Here is a 22,936-nt window from a genome sequence, read left to right on the forward strand (position 1 = left end):
TCAGAAAGCATTTTATGGACAAAGTTAAGAGTTTTTTTTTTTTAATTTTTATCAACAGATTTTACTTAGATACACATCTTTATATTGTAATAGTATTTAACAATTATATGATTTTCAAATGACTTAAAAAGCGTTTTTTTGAATAATCCGGATTTTCGGATTCCCATCACTAGTAGGTACGCGTTATTATTTTACTTTATCTATTTTTTAGAGATAGAACTAGCTTCTGTTTCTACATCTAGAACTTTCTTTTACTCGGAATTAGTGAAGCAGATTTTGAAAATTTTTAAATGATTTTAATAAATCTCTGTTTAATAAAAAACTGTACTCATCCCATATTTGAGCTATGGTGCGAATATTTGGTTTGAGTGTCCAATTTTATAAGAAAAAAGTTAAGTTTAAGCAATTTTTAAAAATGCTCATCGATTCGTGTTCCACTCAATTTAAAACTATTTTAAATGGCAGCGACATCAAAAGTTAGTGGAAATTTAAAAAAAATTATTAAACGGATTTGAACCGATAAGTCAACTGGTCACCAAAATACCACAGGTTGTATACAGGGATTCATAATATACAGGGTACTTCATTTATAATAAGACATTGATAAATGTAAAAAATATTTTTTATTGTTAAAAAACGAGGTTTTTGTATAATTTCACAAATCGGCGCGTGTGTTTCAAAGTAACACCGAGCTTAAAAGTAAACAATAAATTTAATAATAGGATTTTTTTTTTTGCTTTAGAAAACCACTTGTGTGATTCGATGCGCGTTTCCATTTCCACTGTATGCATAAATGAAAATACAGTTATCGTTTTTATGAAATTTTATTCCACGTCCAAAAGACTGTAAGCATTAGATATGTAAATCGTATAATACATTTATTTAAATCCCATAAAAATAATAAGACTGTACGACCATTACAGGAAAAAATTAGGACAGTTAATTAGTATCATTTATACTAATTCCATCGAATGGCATTGTCCAATTGAGACATATAATAATAATTACTATTATAATATTTTTCATAATTTTATGGCGACTAAATGATTTAATAGTGCAATTTAATAATTTTGAGAATGATTTTGGCGTTCTTCATAAATGAGCACATTAACGGCGATCGGTCTGAATAATGCCTTTTGGAAAACCACCACAAAAAATTTAATTACAAAAAAATGTTTTAAAAATCAACATTTGTGTCACTTTTTGGGTTTATTCATCATGATAAAAAAATTTCACTAAAATTTTTTTTACACAAATAAAATGGGTCTAATTTTTTTTAGTTTTTTTTATAGCGCGACGGGCTATCAAAAATCCTAACAATAAGTTGATATGGATGACAATATTATACCTATATCATAATTTTGCTAATAACATCATTGGCCAAATAACTTAATAATAGATGAAGTATAAATTATGAGTACTTATATTCGCTAGTCAACGTTAATTTCGAATCATGCTTGTAATTGTTGTAAACCAAAATCAATTTATATACATAACCATAATAATTTGTGGTACAATTTTTATTTATGATTAAAATCAATCCATGATTTAATCGTCAATCGTCAAATATCTTTCAGATATCATATTTAGAAAAAAAGGCAATTTAAATTGTTTAATATTATTATATATTTTTTATTTCAATTGTAATTATTAATAAACATTTATAGTTAATTTTCTTATTGTAGGAAAATACAACATCAATTAAAAGAAAAACTAAGCATATTACACAAATAAATTTCAATACATTTTTTTTTTTTGAGAAAACGATCATTCGTTTTTAAAACAAATGGTAATACATAAAACCGCATTAAAAACGGCATTTTTAAATTATTAGTGCAAATGAAAAACTTAGGTGCAGATAATTAAAGTATAGTAAAGAGGTTCAAAGCAACTGTGTACGTCACTTATTTCTTACAGCATAGGCCGTTTGTGTATTTACATGGATAAACTATAATGTTTATATGATAAATGTTATCTGAGAAACGTAAAAATAAATAAGCGATGTCCAACTTTGTACCAACAAATATTTTAGCTATGTAGGCTTTGAACACAAAACGGTCAAGCATGCCTTCGTATACATTTACATTAATACCACTCATTGTAATTTCTTGCTCTTTTGCCGATTGATTCAATGTCTCGCTTCTCTCGCTTTTGTAAAACACATCTAAACGATCACGTGAGATTGCTTTTGGAGATGGAGCATCTTTGTATAATACTTTTATACATTTTTCCATTATGTTAATAATACCGTTTTCGTTGTCTCTTATCTTATTTGGATCACCAGACGTGATATACTGATCCAAATCGAGTGTGCCGGCGACGAAGTTTAATTCTTCGTCATCGTCCATTTTCAGAAAAGATATAACATTTTTTACGTAGTTTAGCATCGTTTGGCTGGTTTCAATTATGTTACTCCGTGAAATCCATTCAGCCAGCTCCTCTGACAATGGGTATTCGGACAACGTCGATGTGCAATCGAGTATATATTTCCTAGCATTATTGGCGATTATATACTTCATTAAGCTAAACATCATTCGACCACACTCGCCAACGTTAACGACTAATTTCTGAGCAGAGTCGAATTCTTTACGGTTAGAGAAACAGTAGTTACGTATCAAATATATTTCTGGGGGATGGTAACTAATACTGGCACTGGTATACACAACATTTATCTCTGCGATTTTGTTCAAAAATGTTTTTTCAAAAACATCGGCGTCGCGGAAAGTGGAAAGTGGAACGCTTGGGAAATGCAAATCTTGTATTGAAAAAGAAACCTTGTCGTCGTCGTCGTCGAGGCCAAGGATTACTTTTGTACTAGTAAATCGGTCCATAGCCGACTGGACAATACCGTCAAACATATTTCCAACCGAGTTTTTATCAGTAAAACTGACATCATTTAATATATTTAAGTAAATGGACTCACTGTACAGATGGTTATACTTATTATTACTTATTACTTATTATTACAAAAACTTATTGGGCAATAATTAACTGTTTTGTATATTAATATGTGGTATGAAAAAAAAATGTAAATATAATAACCATAAGATTACTATACAATTTATATAATTTGTTTATTATAAAAACCAATGCTAAGTGTATAGGAATTAGTTGCCGGTATGGTCTTGAAGGCCGATAACTACGAAGAAGAAGAAGTAGAAGCGGAATCAGAAGCAGAATCCAAAAGTGGTTTTTTTGGTGAACCATGTTCAAATACTTCAATGATTTGGTTAACAACCTTTTTGTAATAGGTAGTACTATTATCCAGTGTAGAAGTTAGCGTGCAACGTCCAAAAATGTCATCCTCGGCAGTATTTATGTGTCCTAATGAATTATCAATTGACAGAAATTTTGCATTTTTGTACAATGCTATAAAATGACAAATGTCGATCAATTTGAATTCCATACCTCGTGCGCCTTAATAAAAAACAAAATAAAGGTTTTTTTTGTTTAATTTTTAAAACTTAGCTGAGTACTTCCTAGTTTATTATGTCGAGTTTCCTATTTTTCAATATGAATCCGTAATAAGTGGTGCGTTATAAGAAAAATACATTTAAGGTAAGTAGATATTTAACAGGTACATACAAATTTTGAGTGTAAATTTAAATATTTGTTTAGTTGGTTGTTAAAATATAAAAAGAGAGATAAGATGGCCAAAGAATTTCAATCAATGTTAGAAAGTTAAAGCAGAAAATGGAGAACAGTAAAAAGCATAATACCATTACAATTCTATATTAATGTATTATACCTGCACCGTAAATAGTATTGTACTTCAATCCACTTCTAAATATATTTTCCAAAGCTCTTCCGGTATAATCTCTTCTCTCATTTCCAAGTTCTTCCAAATTTAAATTTTCAGGAACTTCAGAATTTAATAAACAACCGTGTTAATTAATAACATAATATTATAATAAAATAAAAAAATTAATTGCTCTTAATACATAATTTTATTGTATAAAAAAGGAAAAAAAAGCAAATTTCAACTTTAAAAGCAGCCTAAAGGTTTATTGTATGTTTACAGAATAAATTCATAATTACATTGGTGTGGCTCGGGTACAGGAAAAGCTGTAAAATATTAAATAATAATTATACAGTTTGATCATCAAACCTCGAGCAAAACGCAAAAAGCTCTGTATGGCTTTAGATATAATCGACTTTTTCTTAGTTATACTTAAGAACTTAAATGTTATATTTACAGAACGTATGATGTATTGTTTGTAGCAAATTTTCCTGTAGGATGTAGGATACTATAATTAAAAACAAAAAAATATAATATGGTTAAAACCAATCTGTTGAAAGTGTTGTAAAAACAAAACGTGGTTACTCTGCATTTGTCCAGTGTATTGTAAACGGTCTGAAATAATAACAAAAAAAAAAAATCTGTGTACTTTATAAATATGTGGAAATATTTCCGTTAAATGCAATGAAAATTACCGTACCCGGTATGGCGAACATCAAATTTAAGTGGCCTGAAATAAATATTAGATAAATTAATGATATTGGATTTAATTGTCTGTTGTGTTAACATTATGAAAACATAATGGCTGAATTCAAGCAGTTGTAGCGATTAGACTAAAATATAAAATTTAAGTGAAATTGACAAAGCTATATTCAGTGTCGTTTTTCTTATATAGTGTCCATTTTCCTGACTAATAAATTAAAGTAAAAATGTATACTGCAATTTTTATATAAATTTCTCATAATTTTTTTCTACCGCTAGTGGTGGCTTTATTTCTATTTTATTATTGTAAAATAATTACTACCCAATGTACAAATACCAACAAATGTCTTAATAACATTTTCCAATCCATCTAAAAATAAACAAATACAAGTTTTGAGTGCAATAAAATAGATAACACTATGCTTTAAGCGATGACCGTTTAACTTAAACGGTCAAAGTCCATAGCCAAGTGTGCTTAAAGTAAATAATACTGTTTTTAAGTATAAATATAAATTGTTTTAATTGTCATAAATTCAGCATTCATATATTGTTTGATGTAATTAGTCAAATATAACAAAACTAAAATTATATTTTATTAGTTAGGTATTCTTTATATATATCTTACTTCCCTTTGCATTATTATGTTCGTACACTTTCTGGATGAGTTTATCTGTTGTATGATATTTTAAAATAGTTTTATCAACAATAAAATTCAAAAACTTAAAACCTAATTTGTTAGGAAAAAAATGTTACTGACTTGTCAAGAAAACTTGCTGCTTATAATTGTCTGTGAAGAATAGTTAAATATTAATTTTCCATACATTGTCAACTGCCCCGTGTAGTTGAAAATAAAATAATTACTCATATTAATTTCAGCCAAAACATTTACAAATATAAACGTCATTAAAACACAGACAGTTTTCATTTTCAACTGCAAATAATAATAAACGTAAAAGCAATTTATATCAACTCTTAACTCAATTGCAGGTAAAATGTCCGGCTATCATCTATTTATTTTTATAAGCCGTGCTAAAATAGCTTGAACTTAAAATGTAGGAAAATATAATAGAAAATTCAATTTTTTATCTTAAATGAGTAATACAAATATTTAAAAAAATTCGAAAATTCCAGCATTTAAGCTTACTAATACTACTTACTTAAATAACGGACACGACTCAACTTTTAAGCAATAATACGTTTTTTTTCAAATAACTGTTCTGAAATGATTCTCTTGTTTCTTGTCTCAGGGCTTTTATACATATCGTACCTCTGTCAATTTATTTGCATAGCTGTTGTTATTTAAACATGACGGCTTATCTATTATACTGTTTATTATTGCCTGACGTGTACTTTAGACCGTTTTCTTGACAGTAAATTGGTTTTACATTAAAAAATTGAAATTTGACTTGCTTAACCTAACAAATGTTTGAAATTTTGGAAAGAAAAATGCTACAAAAAAAAAAAATACATATACATATTAAATGGTATGGGCGTGTGACGAGGGAAAAGTATTTGGAAAGAGTAAGATTTAATTTTAGTTAAGTTGGCCAAATTTAGCTGACTAGCTACTAGTTTTTTGTATTGTTGTATGTTACCCGAAGAAATTTAATAAAATACTATTAATGAATAAGAAAACTATAGCAGTAAAAGAAAAATGGCGCTACCCTCACTTTATAATGGTTGAGTTATAATTGGTTAAAATTATATTTTCAAAAAATGTATACAGACACGGTACTCATTAAAACCATTGTACCAATGTAATGTAAACAAGTTATTTTATTACATATTTTATATATTTTGTCTGTATTCAAAACGGCAGTTAAAAAAAATTATATTATTGAAATATCTGTGTGCAAAAAATCGAAAATCAGTTATATTATTTTAAGTTGTAATAATATATTAACAAGTGTGCACACAAATGTAAATAAAAAATTAATCCTTCACCTTCAAAATCAAAGTGGCCCAATAAAAAATTTGATAATTATTCAATTTTAACTTAAACCAGTGCAGTATTTTTTTTAAAAATATATTAAAATATCTGTGTGTAAAAATTCAAAAAAAAAAATTGTTAATGCGAGATTATTGTCAACGTGTAATTTAAAAAATAATATTTGAGGGCAATGATGTAAATGTATATAATTGCCAATTGCAATATATAGTACGAATTAAAATGTAACGAATTAAGTTGAAATTATTTTTAAAAAATTACATTATATAAAAAGAAATTATTATTGTTTAAGTACCCCGTAACTGTTTAGTATAGGCAACACATTACACAACGGATTGCGTACTGTAATATACGATAATTATCGTTATCGTACGGGTTGGCTGCACTGCAAATTAAACGTTATCACAAAAATGTTATCATTCGACAATCAACAGTTGTTGTTGTTATCAATTTCGACTCGCCTTCCGATGATTAGTTTTGGAAATAATTGATTTACAATAATAATACTACCTAGAAAACAAAAACACCATGAACGAACAGAAGAAAAGCATACTTCAAAGCAACAAAGGGGACGACTTTTTTGGCCGCAGAAGAGTTCGGCCAGAATACCGACCAGAACCGACTCTTTATTCGTCGGTAATTCAAACGGAAAGTAAATTAAAACGGATTTCGATCGGTGACGAGGAGGTCGACACAAAATTGAAATCTATTGCCAGCAAAGTAAACAAAATAAACCTGCCATATAATGATTGTTTTATATAGATATAACAAATTATAATAAAAAGTTGTGTGTGTGATTACAGGCTGGAATAAAAAATATTAATTTTCCGTTGACCGAGCAAATATACAATTACGCCAATATGGTCGACGTCGGTCTGCACAGTAATGTGAAACCGGTGGCCAAACGTAAACCGCGAGAGGTGCGGACGAGCACGCTGCACCCTGTACCCAAACTTGAGGATTACTACCGACCTTGTTACGATAACATCCAACAAATAGAGATAAACACGGTAATACCAAGTCGAGAACTAACGGTTCAGTACGACGGACTGGCCTTGACCAGGTTAATAAACGAAATTGACAAAGTCGTTTTCGAATGAAACGTGAAGACGACATATTTTTAAAAAAAGAAAATATTTTTAAAGTAACATTTATACCTAATTAATGTAAGTTTTTATCTCTCGACAAGTACAATACTGTGATAGTATTTTTTAACACCCTAATCAAGACTGTTATTATTATTAATAAATGTTTAATTTTTAATTGTGAATTTTAATTCGGTTGACGCTAATTTATAGGTAGCCAAACATAATATACATTTTTTATTGATTGTACTTATCTAAATGTATTCTTTTTAATATTATATATTTTGTATATTTTGAATAGCGATTTTATTTTTAGTTTATTATTTTGAAAACAAATTAAGCCGATACAAATCAAAACAGTAGTGTCGTGGTAGTCGCAACCGTAAAATTCTACTGTGCCGTTAGGCAGTTATTGATCTGTACATTTGCTTTCTGTAAAAAGTACATAATATCTGAGCTGTACCTAAATACTGAGAATAAAAATAACAGTTTAAACAAAATTTCCTCACAATCCCGCTAAGGTAAATTGTATTTTATTTAAATAAAATTCTTATTAAAAAAAAAATTAAATAATACAAATAGACGTACTCGACCGATTTATCGTAAACAATATCAGTTTTTTTTTATTTTGCCTAAGTTTAAGTAATATAAATATTATGTACAAAATTAATGGCGTTCTATAATTATACTCATCAAGAAACGGGTTTGAAACCGATTTCAACGCGTTTTAGCTGTGTAAAACTGTGACTTGATTGATACTGCCTTTTTTTGTTATTATTTCAAATACTTGGCCTGAAACAAAATATGAATAGTAAATAGATATATTGTATTTTTTCCTATTATAAAATAACATTTAAGTAAACAAAACTGATATGTAGTTTAAAAAAAAATGTTATCGTGAAAAGTCTAGTGGTACGATATTACGGCTGTGTAATAATAAATAATTTCTTTAGATAAAAAAAAATTAATCGTAAGTACAATAATCACATTAACCTTTGCTTCGAAGAAGTCCCTGACGCCTTTGATGCCTACTTTGTTGAAGTCGACTTTCTCTTGCTTGGCCAACGATCGTTGGCAGTATTCCAATGTCTTGCGGTTGGTCATCAGGAACTGAACGAAACACAACAACCAATAAATTTCAAACAATATTTGATGGTAATTAATTTTAATGTGAAAATGTATTATAATATTTAATAATTTTGTTTTAATTGTAATTTTATATAAGGATTTTTTTTTTTTAATCGTTGTTGTTTTACACATCAATTTTTTGGAAATCGAAAATACACTCATTGTTAAGATTCATTATGTTCCGGATTTCAAATCATTCAAGTGGTAAATACAGACCTCTCTGAAGGTGAGCCTTCCGTCTTGATCGATGTCGACGTCGTCGATGAGATGATTTATCGAATTTTCCGTCCAAGGAACGCGACGTTCAATCATCATTCGTTTCAATTCGTTTTTGCACATATATCCGTCTTTGTTCGAGTCGTACCTGACAATATGTTGAAATAATATTGAATTGTTTAAATTCAAAAAAAAAATTACCAGCACAGCGGTTGGGTTTGAAAATTTAATTTTCAACAATATTTTGGGAAGAGGTTTTCCTTAATAAAAAAAAAAAAAGTCCTTACTTAAATAGCCTTAATTTTTTATAACGCTTTTTTTTTCAATTTCAAAAGGAAGATGTTGATTTTTGAGTATGATATCTGATCTATATTGAACTTTTATTTATTGCAATGAAAAATCTTAGCTGGGATTTTTTTTGGTTTCCTTTATTTTTTTTGTAGAACTTTTTTGCTCGAATACAGGTGTCAAAGGTGGTTTTAAGGATCCAAGACAGTTTTTTAAGCATTTTTTTTTTTGGTTTTATTTAGCATAATAATAACGTGAAGTTTTGTCTGAAACAGACTCAACTAGGAAACACTCACATGTTGAATATTTCTTCGATTTCCTTAATCTGCGCCGGACTGAATTCGGAAAACTCCAAGTACACCTGTCGTTTTTCCGAAATCTCGTGCTTGGACGACTTGCTTTCCACTTTCCACTCGGACGAGTCGTTCATTCTTTTATTTTTCCAAGATATAGCGACAACAAAAACGAAGGAAATCGACCAACTGCTGCTCTGCTTATGGTTTCAAGTAAAACAATCGCAAGTGGTTCGCATCGACTTGTGTCGTGTTCGAGAATGACACTGTGGAATGGCGCAGGCACATATGCTACCAGATGATTATTTTTATTAAGATTTTTCCACAATGACTCAAAACTGATTGCCGGCGAGCCGTTCTGCTGTTTTATTTAACTACTATTTATTTATCCACCGGTAATTGCCGCCTATTGTGATTTATTAGGTTTAGGTATAGATATAATATTACTGTACCTACTATGAATGAGCCGTGTTGTTTTTATGCGGTGGTAAGTTTTTGTTGATTGTTTATGAATGGAAAATCGCACTGAAAAAACCCGCATAATACTTAAACGCAATAATATTATTGGATAGTTAAAAGAATAGGTACACAAAACACGGTAATTTATCTTTATTATGAAAAAACAAAACAGCGTTTTGTCGACTTAGCACCGTTTCAATCGAGTCTCGCAAAAGTTTATTACGAGGAATTCATAAAATACGAATAGATAAATATTCAATATTTTTTTATATTTTACAAAATTAAACATATTTTTTTAACACGATAGTAGTAAAAAAACCAAGAAAATTTTTAAGATTTTTTGCGCCACTTTAATTTATTTACAAATTTACTCGATTACTCGAATTGTATACTCGTTTCTTCAAATTTGTCTACTTATTTCTTCGATTTACTTAAATACTCACTAGATTTGTTTACTAGATTTATTTACTCTTATACTAGATATGTTTACTCGTTTTGTTAACTCGGTTATTCGATTAACTGACTCAGTTACTCGATTTATTTACTAAATTTGCTTATTCTTTTACGATTATTTATTTACAAAAAAAGATTTAAAAATATCATCATGCTTTTAAAATTCTAGCTCTAGCTCAAATTCTCACGAATTGCCACTACCCAACCTTCTACACAAAATTTCGCGATTTTTTTTCGAACTAAATTTGATTTAAAACAAATATTTTACAGCCAAACCATTTTGTGTATAGCTGTTATATTATTAGCGGCGGATTAGGCAACTTAACGTGCATTTGTGTCGGATAGCGAAACAAGGGGAAATCATACAGAGTCAGCAACACAAAATAAAATACAATATATAACTCGGATGATATATTTTATTTTTCTAAATAAAAATTTACAATAATAATTGCTCTAAAAGCAGGTATGTACACAATGTAATATAATATAAGATTATCACAGACATAATTATTATCATACGATTTGTACACAGTAATAACAACGGTAAAACTAAAATTAAAATAAAAAAATCCAAATAAAATAAATAATAAAAATTAAACGTAATAATAATATTTGGAAAATACAAAAAATAAAATAAATAAACTGTCGTTAAAATAATATTCAGTCGGTCACTGGACGTCTCTAACGCCAACATAGCGTCAACAACAACGCTACAAGCAGCAGTATCGCGTTGGCCGCGGACGACGGCCGCGATACGCTGTTGGCCGTGGTCTCGTGGACGGGACTGGCCGATATGAGTATGCTCAGGCTCAGGTCGGACACGATGCGCGGGCTGGACATCTCCATCAGGGTGGACAGTTTTTCCGCCTCCCGGACGCAAGCTTCCAACTGCAACCGAGTCGGATACCGCAACGTGGACTCGACCAACACCAGCAGGTCTTGGTAGACGGTCAGGTGTCCGCGGACCACGCATTCTGCTACCTGCACGTGCCTGTCCAACGCCCTCAGCACGGATTTCATGCTCAGAGCGTTGACGGCCGTCGGTTTGTTTTTCATCGTGTGCACCACTCGGTCCACTTGCTTTTGGCTGTAAAAAAAAAAACAAAACACAAGAGCAATAAGTATAAAGTGCACACACAGCGTTGAAATGTGTATTTTGTTATAGAAACGGTACACAATTCAGTCTCATTTTTACAATTAACTTAACACAACCTAACCTAACCAAACCTAACCTAATCAAACCTAACCTACACAGAAAAGTGACGTGTCGGATATTTTACATCATCTTATTTAAGATTCGTTGTCAGCATAAAATGCACTGTTTATGGTATTATAATGCAATTTAAATTTGTTTGGTAATATTAAAGCTATGTATTATAACAAAACTTGTTTTCATAATATTTATATTAATTTGATACAGAAATGGATGTGTGTAGGTGGTGCAATCCATTTCCTTTTAGGTCTATGGTCTACGGGTTCAAGTGGCTTTCGCCGGAGAGATTTTTTTAATCATTATTTATTGTACTACCGACCTGAACAGGATGCGAAGGGCGCCGACACATTTGGCGCAACAGGATCCGGGTGGTGTGATGCCCATACACCCTTGCTGGGGTAGCCGAGGACACTCGACCACTCCTTTCGGACAGTATGGTCGCCCGTTGTAGCTGATGAAACCGCTGGAAACACATTGTCCAGCATAGTCGACACTGGCAGATTCGGCAAAAGCAGCGCATTCCGACGGGTAAGTGTTACCGTCCACACCGCACACCGTTCCTGAAGAGTTACATCCCACCTGAGAACAGTTGACGACGGTTACCACATTTTCCACATAAGTCAGGTTGTATAAAAATAGATAGCTCACTCGGCAAAAAAGATATTTTTTAAAAAAAGACTCCTAAATCAGTGGCGAGGAGATCAGTGTAGCCGCATGAATTAGTATAAATTATTGTGCAAACTCCTTATCAATCCAAAGATTTAAATGATACCTACGATTGGAAGTCGACGTCCACCATTTTTGTGTATATAATATTATAATATTTGTATATGTCTGGGTAATCAACTTAACTTGTAATTGCTACAAACAGTGATAACAGTTATAAATATGTGATAAGGATCCAATTCCCCCAGAGATGGTGGAAAATGGAAACTTCAACTATTATCTATATTTGCGGCATGTACACTTAGAAATTTAGTTTATTATATATATATATATTTGCTATATTATCACAGAATATAAAATTTCTTTTTACCTAAACTGTGATGTTATCATGCAATTTTATACTTGAATCTGTGGTCACACTGATTTCATTTTCAGTCCTGTGGCGTCATGCCGAGTGAGCTATCTGCTTTCGCATAGTCTGTGCCCACACGAAAATGAGAAGCGTTCGAAATGGGGTTAGGTTAAGTCGGGGTACAAAAAAATAGTTGACAAAAAGTGAAACCTAACCTAACCAAACCTAACCGAACCAACGTACTAAGTACACAGGCTTTAGGGACTCGGCACTGGCAAATGTCAGCTTAAGTATTTTTGCCGAATACTCACCAAGCAAGGGCCGTTGTAGGCCAAGATTTTGTTGGCCCGAAGCAGCTCACATATGTTTTCGTGTTCCTCGTCGTCCGTATCGCAAACCGGACTCTTGGGCGTATCTTTGCACGAGTCGTCGTCCGAAACTAAGAAAAAATCATACTTGTAATAACGCACGTTTGCTCGGAACTCGACGAGTACAACAGCTAAAGGTTTTTTTTCTACTTAAAGAATCACTCACCGCATTTGTATTGGACACAGGATGTTTTCAACATAGACAAGCACACCTGACGAGCCGGCACGCACTTCTCGTCTGGATTGCACGAGTGTTCGGCACAAGGGTCTTCGCTCCAACACGAACCGAACTTCAGGTCTACGTCGCTAAGTCCGGCGCATCTATAGCAGAAGAAGGTTCAGAGACGGTTAAGTTTAATTACCAAACCCAAAACTATTAAGGCGACCGTTCAATTGAAAAACAAAGCAGCAAAATTCGAATTCCGGTAAGAGAAATGACCTTATTCTCGTTTTTCCATTAGATTGAAAGCAAGCTCAAAGCGTCTTGACTTTTAAAACAGATTTCAAGGTACATATTTTGAGTGCCTTTCAATTGACCGCTTAGCATACAAAACCGCGTGTCTTACTTTGCTAGACACGAATTGGGATATGTGTTTCCGTTGACGCCACAAACGGGCACGTGATGAGGAGCACAATTGCACGGCAAACCCGTGTGTCTGTACTTTGAAACGGCGTTGGCCGCTTGTTCGCAGTGCTTTTTCGTGCAAGTGATCTCACCGGCAAAACAATTGCACGTGTTACAGTCCATTTCGAACGTGGATCCGTGATCTTTAACAAACACAACAAAAAAACAGTGAGTACGAATAATTTTTCGGAAATCTGATTCTACAAAAGCAATGTTGGAAATAAAAATAATACAGGCGACATCCGCCTTAATATTATTACGTTTTGTTGTCGTAGCCGAGTGTAAACACAGGGCAAAGAAACGGTTTGTGAATTAATAATATGTTTATGGAAGTTCAAAAGCCGTAGAAACATCAAATCGGATAAAACAGAGGGCTTGCGGCTGGACAGTCGTATGGCTGTATAAATATTTGCCGGGTATATTTTTATTTTAAAAGTTGAAAGGAAAAAAAAGGATTTCGTTAGATGTGTTTCCGTTTTCAATTAACCTATCCGCGTTCGACCGAGTTGGCCGCTTACCAATTTGCTTGCCGGCCAACCAGCACGACTGCATCTGCGAGCACGGCACTTGCTGGCACTTGTCAAAGCCTCTCCTCGTGCACTGGCACACCTTTACGCAACCGCGCTGCCCGTTGAACGTGGGTATGCGCGCGTACGAGTCCTCCGGGATCAGGAAGTGCGACACCTCGCCCACCTTGCAGCCCGGCACGCACCGGTACGGTTTGCACGAGTGGCCGATCCGGCACCCGCGGTTCACCAGGCACACCATGCCCGGCGAGCACGGGTTCCGCTTGCACGGGGCGGTCACTTGTGCCAGGGCCGTTTGCCGATACGGCGGTGCAGGCTCCGGCACGTGCTCGGCGTACGTCTTGAGCGAAACGCATGGTCCGCTCTCCGGCGACAGACGGGCACAAAGCGAATTGGCCGACATGCCCGGCATCATTCGGGTCCAATCCAAGCACGTGCTCAACAGTTCCAAACAATCGTCTCTGCAAGCAAAAATAAAAATAAAATTCCAGTGTTAATGATTACTATTAATAATAATTGTAATCAGTTATCATAGTGTTGGATTAATGTAATCATGATCAGAGGAGTAATCATGTAATGGTAATTATGATTACATTAATCATTCATTTGTAATCATGATTATATTTTTTTAACCGCCTCAGACTCAGTGGTGCAACTAGGGAAGGATAGGGCTGGGGGGCTTAGGCCCTTGATTAAAATTTAGCTCCCCCCCCCCAAAAAAAATGTATATTACTTGATGACTTAAATTTTATTTTTTTGACGTTTAAAAATTGATAAGTAAACGTTATTAAAACTCGAAATATTTTTTCAAGTAAATCTATTAACTATACAAATTCAAAAATTAATAGTAATGATTTTAGATTTTTTATACTTCAAAAAATAAACTACTTGTTGGCTAACAAAATATTAGAAAAATCAGAGTTAAAAAAAAATGAATTTTTCCAAGAGATATTACAAAGGTCAAATCGTCGTGGAACGCTATATATGTTTATATATAATGTGTTTTACAGAAAGCAAAGGGCGGTTAAACAATTTTTTTTTAATAATTTCATGATTACAATTGAATCATTAATGTAATCATATATTCGATGATTAATGATCACAATTGTAATCATGATTAAACTGTTGTACAAAGTAATCGATCACGCCCAACACTGTAAAATGCCACACAAAATAACTATTTATCAATTTTCCCAGAAGACATTACACCGTGCATTTGCTAATTTCTGTCCCTTCCCTTCATGTTCACTTTCAATTTCACCAAGGATTAAAGACGTGAAAGACGGATTAAATCTAGACTACCTACATCTAATCTCTTCTTACCAACTGTCTCTTATCGTTTATCCGTTATCGCCACAGAATATCCAGAAAAGACGGCCAGCGAGAATTTGAAATCAGTAAAGTGTTTGAGCAAATCAGTGTAGCCAGAAATCGACCACAATAATTAAAATGTCTTCTTTGTTGCCAAAACCGATTTCACACACGTTTTCCGGTAAGGTAATTGAACAGTGTCGCCGGAAATAAAACTTCACACTTTCTACCCTAATTTGCCCGCAGTTGTAACAAATCTAACCCCCATTGGTGTAATTCTTGTCTCTTCTGATTATTTTTTGTTATTAGTTATCACTAATCCCTTATCGCGGGAGTTTGTTATGTGTGAAACGGCGACGGATAGAAATTTGGATTTGCATACAATCTCGGGAATGCGTGTCCCGGTTCCTGTTTTTTTTTTTTTAACTACCGATACGTGCCGAAGAGACGTCGATGGCAGAAATAAAAAAGAAAAAAAAATTCAGCAAAAATAATGAAACTGGCAATCAGCCAGACGCGCTACCAACCTATTTATTCAAGCATTATAATAATTATTAATATTGTTGTTATATCGACCGTACGTATTTGCGAAAATAAATTTAAAAAACCTCATAACCCTATATCGTTGTAAAATAAAATAACATAATTATGTCGTCGCCGCTGTTTTATTGGTAATCGTTGGAACATAATATTGTTCTATTTAAAAACTCCAATTGAAGGAAAGACATTGCGATCGCGATCGTGCCTTATGAGTATTTGATTTGATCTGTATCTTATCAGTTGTTTCTCTTATCATTCATCTCTTATCACAGAATAACCAAAAGAGACACGATGATATATTTTCCATACCCGTGGACAAATCAGAATAGGCAGTATAAAGATAGCTTTAATTGGTGGTTGATTTCTGGCTACACCGATTTGCTCAACCATTTGAACCGATTTCGAATTGTCATCCATGGTCTCTTATGGCTATTCTGTGCTCTTATCAGCCGGTTCTCTTATCAATTATCCGGGTATTATCTATTCCCTCTTATCTGCCCAGTGCCCACGGATCGATGTACCTGCATATCTTGTTAACGTGCGATTCCCTGGTGCATGGCCGTATCTGGAGCACACAAGCCACCGCTTTCCAGGTGTCCGGCATGCACCGACTGATGTTCTTCACCGGTAATTCGTGGTCGAACAAGTTGATGGTACCTCTTTGCCTCCACAGGGTAACGTCGTAGTGGGCGGCATCGTCCGTTTGCGACGAACAACTCCTGAACAGCTCGGTCGGTCGGTTGTTGAACACCGTACAATAGTTCAAACCCTCACAGCCCAAGTCACACGGTTCTTCAACTAAAAAAAAGAAAAAAAAGGTAATGCAACGCAAGTGTAAAAATCTGTTAACTCTTTACAACAGTGGGAAACGCAGAGCAATTGAAGGATCCTATGCAAGAACCGGTTATCTCCTCCACTTTTGATCAAAAATTGATTAACAGTAAAACAGGACTATTACCTACAAAGATATTATAAAACGCATTCCCCCCGCCAATTGTGGTAAATGGGACAATAGAATTTCTCGCACCCTTCAATATTTTTAAATACTTTTTTTGGCGCCGTCTTTTGCCGACACCGTTTCGATTTGGTGATTTACCAGTGATAAATATTATAATGCATTTAAATTAACATTGAATATTCCACAGGCCTTATTAGCACTCGCATGTCACATGCCGACCGGCGTTGGTGGTCGTACGTCGGCAACGATGCAATTATTAGATTATGCAAATGGCAGTTTGCCAGTACAATTTATTTATTTAATGCGATCAATGATACCATAATATTATTGTAGCGATATACCTTATTTGGCAATGGTTTTTTTTTATAATCTTCCAAAAACAGGTGTTACCGGGATCAGCTAGGATCGTCAGTTTCGCTAACGAACCTACAAGTGGGCATACAAGTTTAACGAATTCAACATTAATTAATGTGGTGTTGGTGGACGTTTAACCAGCTAAATATTCGGCCGATTATTATCTCTGTTTGCAGTTTACAACCATCGTATGATATTAATTTCCAGATCGTAGACGTTCTACAACGATTTGGCCATTTGATCACATACATTATAGCGTTACAGAGAACCACACGAAGTGTCTTAGAGAGGGATTGAAAACTAAATGTTACTCTATTTGTTATAACTCGTTGGAGTTGGTAGTCAGATCTATCAGACAGCTATCTGACTATCATACTGTCAATAATTTTAATCAACGTTTTTTGGAGCTATAACAAGTGTAAAACGTTTTCAATCCCTAGTTGTAGACCTTAAGGCTTATTCTACACGAGTAAAAGGTAAAAGCTCGGTGGTCAGAGAATTTAACGGGCAATTATGACTTCGGGAGTATCTGACAATACCCTAGGCTACCCGTGGGGATAGTCGGCCTCGACTTGATTTAGACATTTGGAATTTTTATTGTATGAGACATGGTGTGTTAGTAATACCTTCGTCCAAACACTTGAGTAGCATATCTTCGTTGGGATGCGACAAACACTGGGCGTTCAGGTCGGTCCAAGACGTGGACCATTCGTTGGTAAAAGTCTTCACGCAGAGTTTCCGACATCCGACCGTCGAGGCTTTGTCGCAACAGTGCAATTTGGCGCTGTCCATTCCGAGCTTTTCGATCTGAGACATGGGCGACGCTACGGCAGTGTCTTTGTGTTGGCCGCTCTCGCTTTGTAAGAAACATTGCCAAAATCGATCCTGGAAAAATCACATGCCGTAAAAGTAGGAACCTACTAAGACATATTGTCCGACACCATTGACCACCTGGTCAGATGATTCTAACCTAAGCTAAAATTAGCATAGAATGCAATATCCAATTTCAACGCCAAAGTGTGTCGGGTAAAATGAAAACTATAGCCAGCGAGCGATTATGATTTATTGCGCGGATGTAAAATAAACCCATAATAACATATACTCGAATATAAATTATAATATCATACAACAAGTGTCGGCGGCGAAGCGTACAGAACGATAACAATACACGCGGCGTACCGCATTGTTATTGCTGGGAAGATTGGAATTGCACAAATGTGTTGCCCCGAGGCTTCGGTAACTCATTTTAGCGCTGGTCAAAATAGGTTTTAAGTGTACTTTTAAGTAAATGACATAATATAAAAATGTTAACTAGGCCAAACACGGTGGACTTCCAACCTTTACACGTCTTGTGCAGTACAGAACCAACGAGAGACGTTTACGGTTAATGGTTACAACTAAGAAGGTGTCAAGTGTAAAATGGTGGAAAGTCAATGACTTTAAGGTTTACAAACGTTAAAAATCGTCTTAATTATTATTCTTTTGTAACGTTGCGGTTGCGTTAAAAATATCATTGGGGAACCTCTGCATGCATATATTATAATAATATTGTAAGAGTTAACATGCGAAAAGTGCGTCGTACCGGAAACTTCGTATGTATAACAATTTTATTGTTTTTGAAATAACTATAACACACGCTTAGTTTTGTGTGGCCAGTGGCAGTTTTAATTGGATAATCATTTATAAAATTATATTTTGGATTGTTCAATGCATCTAGCTCCAAACAACAACGGGCAATTAATTTAAATCTAATTAATTCAAACTACAACAATATACTGACATAAGATTTTTTTCGATGGATAATAGCGTAAATAATAAAGTATAATTATTATAATGCAGAGATGGGAAATGCCGCGCAGGTCATGGTTTAGAGAACAATAGGCATGAGTAAAATATTTACCATAGCTCTTTACCTATGCCTAACTAACGTCTTAACGTTAAAGAAATAAAATTTGGCTTCCAATAACAACCCCATATTTTGCTATGGGCGACGCCCTGCTAATTTGTTTATAAATCAGCTGCTAATGATCGGAAAATCACTCGAGCACGTCTGTTGGCTTATTATGGATGAAATAGTAAGTACCCTATATGTCTGTACATTCCAAACGTTTTTCCACACTTATATTATCATACTTACGTCAAACGACGGTTGTCCGCACCCTCTACCTTCCAGACTGTCGACGGCTTCGGCATCGCTGTCGAACTGTTTGCGCAGACTGTCTTGGCAGGCTTCCTCGCACTGTGCGTCCGGCGCCAACTTGCAACAGTGTAGATCTAAACGACAAAGTAAGATCAGACGAATCAATATTAATTCCTTTGCTACGCGGAAAAACATAGAATCGTGGCTATGTTCTTGGGTTTTGGAAGACAATTCAATGCTTTTCCGTGAGGAAACAGCTCTCCCCTGTCTTCCCATCCACCTCTCCTTCCATCTGCCTTCCCATCCAACTAAGTCCAGATACACCCCCAGCCATTATCAGATGATCTAAATTTTCTTCTTTTCCTCCCCTTCACTCTTTTCTACTCCCTTCTCTCTCTCTCACTCTCTCTGATCTAACCTAAACCAATCTTCCGGTGTCGCAATGACCCCAATTCCAGATAAACCCGCCGTCCAACTGACTTACATTTGTGACCGTCGGTGGGTCGACTCGCTGTGGAGTTGTGCGAACACCGACGGGACGGTCTGCCACGTTGCGGGTCGGCACACATGTCGAGGATCTCCTGGTTTGCCACGTGTTGATTGATAGACGGTGTGCTGGCCAGGAATTTCTCACAAGCGACCTGACACTGAGCCGCGTCGCCGCCGTTTCCGTCACCGCAACAAGCGTCTTTCACCTACGACAACGCGCAAAACGGTTAGATGGCTCAAGTATAGTGTATACATGTATCATATTATATTGTCAAGTACAGAGTCATGTAATTTGTCGTGTCACATAGTTTTCGAAGTTTGTGCGGACGCGTGGCACTTGTGAATCACGAGCAACACTACAAAAGAAAAAATATCTGCAGGTATTTGTTTCAAATAACGTGTGAAAATATAATCAGACTCGAAAGGATCTTCTTCTCTATTGTACTAACATATGTGTATGAATGCCGTACGGTACCTTTATGTGGCACAATTGTGAAAAGAGCGATTAATATTATGAAAAATGATTGACTGAAACATAATGTTTACATTAGGAATTTATCAAGCGTATCTCTTGAGGACAACCCCAGGGGTATAAGGTTTACCTTATACCTGACCCGGGACCAGTCAACCGGTTCATATAATTGAGACCTTAGATAATGTATAAATACAACAAAACGTTATGTTTTATGTTATTAATTGGCCATGCTGGGATATAAACTGGCATGTTTGAAATTATAACCAATAGTCACAATTTTTTTAAATTAATTAATTCGTCGACACTGATAATATTGAAATGCATGTTGTTTAGAAAACCATGTAATCCAATTTGTTTTCGGATTCACTCTGGTCGACTTAAACATGGTTTAAGACACGGATTTTGTTTTGGTCAACTGAGAAAAAGGCAATATTTTGTAAAAAAAAAATACTTAGTACGAGAATGTCGTAAATGTCTCCTATATTATGTAAACGTGACATTTGTTGGGCATCGTGCAAATTTTTCAATCAACCAATCGGTAGACGTTGGTCGTAGAGTTCGTGCACGGACACAAAAATGCCGTCGTTAAGCAGAGGAAAACTATTTATGGATAACGCATAAATTGTATAATATGTGTGTGTGTGTGTGTGTGTGTGTGTGCATAAAATAACGGATACCTACTCGGTAGTTTAGTGGTGTGCGTGTTTGTATATAAAACAATATAGTCTTGAACACGATTTCATAATATTACTGACCGGCCGAAGCACAGAATCCGTGTGCTTGACTAGTACTTCGACTAGGCATAATATTATATTTTTACTGTTTAAATGACAGGCGACGGACGTTGATTTATCGATTGGCAATATTAAGTGCACTGCCAAAGAATCGTGATGTTCGTTTTGAACGCAAAACGTCTTGGCACGACATTAACAACGTACTTGTAGTTTTTGATTTTGTTTTAATTGAAATTATCTTTATAATCACCCCGTTTTTTATGTTCAACAACGTCATAGGTTTGTCAACCTGATTGACAAGCCTGCTAACAAGGTATTAATAGCATCGTGTCTATAAATAGTGTTATGGCTTTGGCTATTTATTGTAACGGAGCTGCCATATTATTATTATTATTTGTTGTGTATAGATATAGCATACATTTTTGTTTACACCCTTCTGCTCTGATCTATTCCGTGCCGATGTTTAATTAAGTTTAGCCACTACGCTTGCAATGTACATAGGAAAACCCACCGTCTATAATATTCTCAAAACCTAATCTCCTAGTATACAAGTAACGATTTTACATAAGACGTCACGCACGTCGTGTCCAATTTAAGATTGGTTGGGATCTATCTTGATGCATACGCGATCGTGGTCGTGGGTTATGTCAATACATCCTAGCCAATACCCGTTGCCCGGTGGTCGGTCGGTCAAGTCAGGTATAACCGTAGATAAAAGAAGAAAGGTTAGGCCATGTTTGTGTTAGCAAATAAGAGGACGCACGCCTGAATGGGGAAGAGAGAAAGACAGTTCCTTTTCCCCTAAAAGTATCTATGTCTCTTGCTGGCAAGGGGTTGTAACGTCGTAACCTCTTGTTGTTATCACTTTATTCTCAGGCGATAAAAACTTGATGGGCAATCCATTATTTTATTGTCTATGGGTATAATTTATAGTTAAGTCTTTCGTCGTTCAAGTATATTATACCTGTTGGTGTTGGTGGCAAGTGAAAAACTCCGTCTCGTCTTGGCAATGCATGTGCACCGATCTGGGTTCCTTGTTCTTGTCCAAGCACGACAATTGGCAGCGGTCCGACTTAGCCACGTCGCAGCACTTCCTCGCCGCTTCCAACCACTTAATCTCAGAATCTGCCACATAAACCACACGAACGCAAATATAAATTAATGGGTATTTCTTTTTTTTTTTTCAGTCCCTTCACATATCTCAATGTAACGATACACTGCACACGGATCGTAGACACGCGGTTAGATATTACACATTTAATTAACTTAACGTGCGCGACCGACGTTATGATTAATATAATCGAAAAACACGATCCCGTTTAATTAGACACACGGTTAAGTACCGTTTTTAAATAACGCCGGTCCGCTTCAATAAAATGTTAAATTAAAAAAATCCCTCTCGTTTAGCAAATAAATTGTATCCTTTCTCCCCCCCCCCCAAAAAAAAAAAGTCCCTATCCAATTGTTTATTACAGAAATTCAAATAAAAAACAACATGAAAAAAGGGATAGTGCTTATAGCTTAGATAATGATTACAAACATGATTTTTTTAAGTATCTTTAAACCTGTGCACTACTTCCTACATTTCTGGTTTTGCAAGATCTACAGCCAATAGTAATCGTACAGCTATTTACTTGGTATTGTAATCGTGTATTAATACTAAACTGCGACACTAAATCTGTGTTGTTTAGGCAAACGAAAAATGTTCAGAATAAATCTGTTATAACACCTGACTTCAATGTGAATTCCAAATTATCAAGTCAGAAATATTTGAGTCTCTATTTAAAATAATTAAACTCATTAATCCGCAAAAAAACAAAAAAATAAAATATTATTTTTGGTGTATTAATTTAAACAAAATTAAACTGATTTC

The 22,936-nt window shown here is 34.6% G+C and overlaps 4 protein-coding genes across 4 annotated transcripts in view; 1 reads left to right on the forward strand and 3 right to left on the reverse strand.

The window, feature by feature from the left end:
- Positions 1-2,984: 2,984 nt before the first annotated feature.
- On the reverse strand, positions 2,985-5,655 carry LOC126833244 (uncharacterized). The gene is made up of 11 exons (XM_050564456.1): positions 5,599-5,655; positions 5,303-5,372; positions 5,199-5,228; positions 5,067-5,111; positions 4,764-4,811; positions 4,440-4,469; positions 4,325-4,354; positions 4,197-4,247; positions 4,039-4,065; positions 3,749-3,862; positions 2,985-3,417 (listed from the first exon to the last, which is right to left on the reverse strand). The coding sequence occupies exons 2-11, from the start codon at positions 5,364-5,366 to the stop codon at positions 3,140-3,142; spliced, it is 717 nt and encodes a 238-aa protein (XP_050420413.1). The 5' UTR covers positions 5,367-5,372; positions 5,599-5,655; the 3' UTR covers positions 2,985-3,139.
- Positions 5,656-6,841: 1,186 nt separating this feature from the next.
- Positions 6,842-8,275, forward strand: LOC126833245 (uncharacterized). Its single transcript, XM_050564457.1, has 2 exons — positions 6,842-7,109; positions 7,193-8,275. The coding sequence occupies exons 1-2, from the start codon at positions 6,918-6,920 to the stop codon at positions 7,487-7,489; spliced, it is 489 nt and encodes a 162-aa protein (XP_050420414.1). The 5' UTR covers positions 6,842-6,917; the 3' UTR covers positions 7,490-8,275.
- On the reverse strand, positions 8,112-9,698 carry LOC126833246 (EF-hand domain-containing protein D2 homolog). Its single transcript, XM_050564459.1, has 4 exons — positions 9,403-9,698; positions 8,819-8,966; positions 8,468-8,584; positions 8,112-8,266 (listed from the first exon to the last, which is right to left on the reverse strand). Exons 1-4 carry the CDS (start codon positions 9,534-9,536, stop codon positions 8,249-8,251), a joined length of 417 nt encoding a protein of 138 aa, XP_050420416.1. The 5' UTR covers positions 9,537-9,698; the 3' UTR covers positions 8,112-8,248.
- Positions 9,699-10,700: 1,002 nt separating this feature from the next.
- LOC126833606 (reversion-inducing cysteine-rich protein with Kazal motifs) overlaps positions 10,701-22,936 on the reverse strand; it is a 31,379-nt gene continuing 19,143 nt past the window's right edge. Inside the window, exons 5-15 of the mRNA XM_050565035.1 lie at positions 22,028-22,188; positions 19,850-20,060; positions 19,363-19,499; positions 17,852-18,110; positions 16,435-16,711; positions 14,054-14,523; positions 13,477-13,678; positions 13,077-13,231; positions 12,854-12,981; positions 11,844-12,103; positions 10,701-11,398 (exon numbers count right to left, since the gene is read on the reverse strand). Coding sequence (XP_050420992.1) covers positions 10,993-11,398; positions 11,844-12,103; positions 12,854-12,981; positions 13,077-13,231; positions 13,477-13,678; positions 14,054-14,523; positions 16,435-16,711; positions 17,852-18,110; positions 19,363-19,499; positions 19,850-20,060; positions 22,028-22,188 — 2,666 coding nt within the window. The 3' untranslated portion in view covers positions 10,701-10,992. The remainder of the gene's footprint in view (positions 11,399-11,843; positions 12,104-12,853; positions 12,982-13,076; positions 13,232-13,476; positions 13,679-14,053; positions 14,524-16,434; positions 16,712-17,851; positions 18,111-19,362; positions 19,500-19,849; positions 20,061-22,027; positions 22,189-22,936) is intronic.

This window comes from Adelges cooleyi, unplaced genomic scaffold (assembly GCF_023614345.1).
Source record: "Adelges cooleyi isolate 19-005CV unplaced genomic scaffold, UGA_ACOO_1.1 ACOO_flye_CR_arks_rails_tigmint_CR_PRNA_2, whole genome shotgun sequence".
NCBI classification, from domain to species: Eukaryota; Metazoa; Arthropoda; class Insecta; order Hemiptera; family Adelgidae; genus Adelges; species Adelges cooleyi.

Excerpts from the sequence above, each read along its gene's own strand:
- LOC126833246 (XM_050564459.1), bottom strand. The coding sequence starts at position 9,536 with ATGAACGACTCGTCCGAGTGGAAAGTGGAAAGCAAGTCGTCCAAGCAC. Across the intron at positions 8,967-9,402 it reads ATCGAAGAAATATTCAACAT|GTACGACTCGAACAAAGACG; the intron begins GTGAGTGTTTCC and ends ACATATTGTCAG. Across the intron at positions 8,585-8,818 it reads GAAGGCTCACCTTCAGAGAG|TTCCTGATGACCAACCGCAA; the intron begins GTCTGTATTTAC and ends TGTTTCGTTCAG.
- LOC126833244 (XM_050564456.1), bottom strand. The coding sequence starts at position 5,366 with ATGAAAACTGTCTGTGTTTTAATGACGTTTATATTTGTAAATGTTTTG. Across the intron at positions 4,812-5,066 it reads ACATAATAATGCAAAGGGAA|ATGGATTGGAAAATGTTATT; the intron begins GTAAGATATATA and ends GTTTATTTTTAG. Across the intron at positions 4,248-4,324 it reads ATACACTGGACAAATGCAGA|TATCCTACATCCTACAGGAA; the intron begins GTAACCACGTTT and ends TTTTAATTATAG.
- LOC126833245 (XM_050564457.1), top strand. The coding sequence starts at position 6,918 with ATGAACGAACAGAAGAAAAGCATACTTCAAAGCAACAAAGGGGACGAC. Across the intron at positions 7,110-7,192 it reads TGAAATCTATTGCCAGCAAA|GCTGGAATAAAAAATATTAA; the intron begins GTAAACAAAATA and ends GTGTGATTACAG.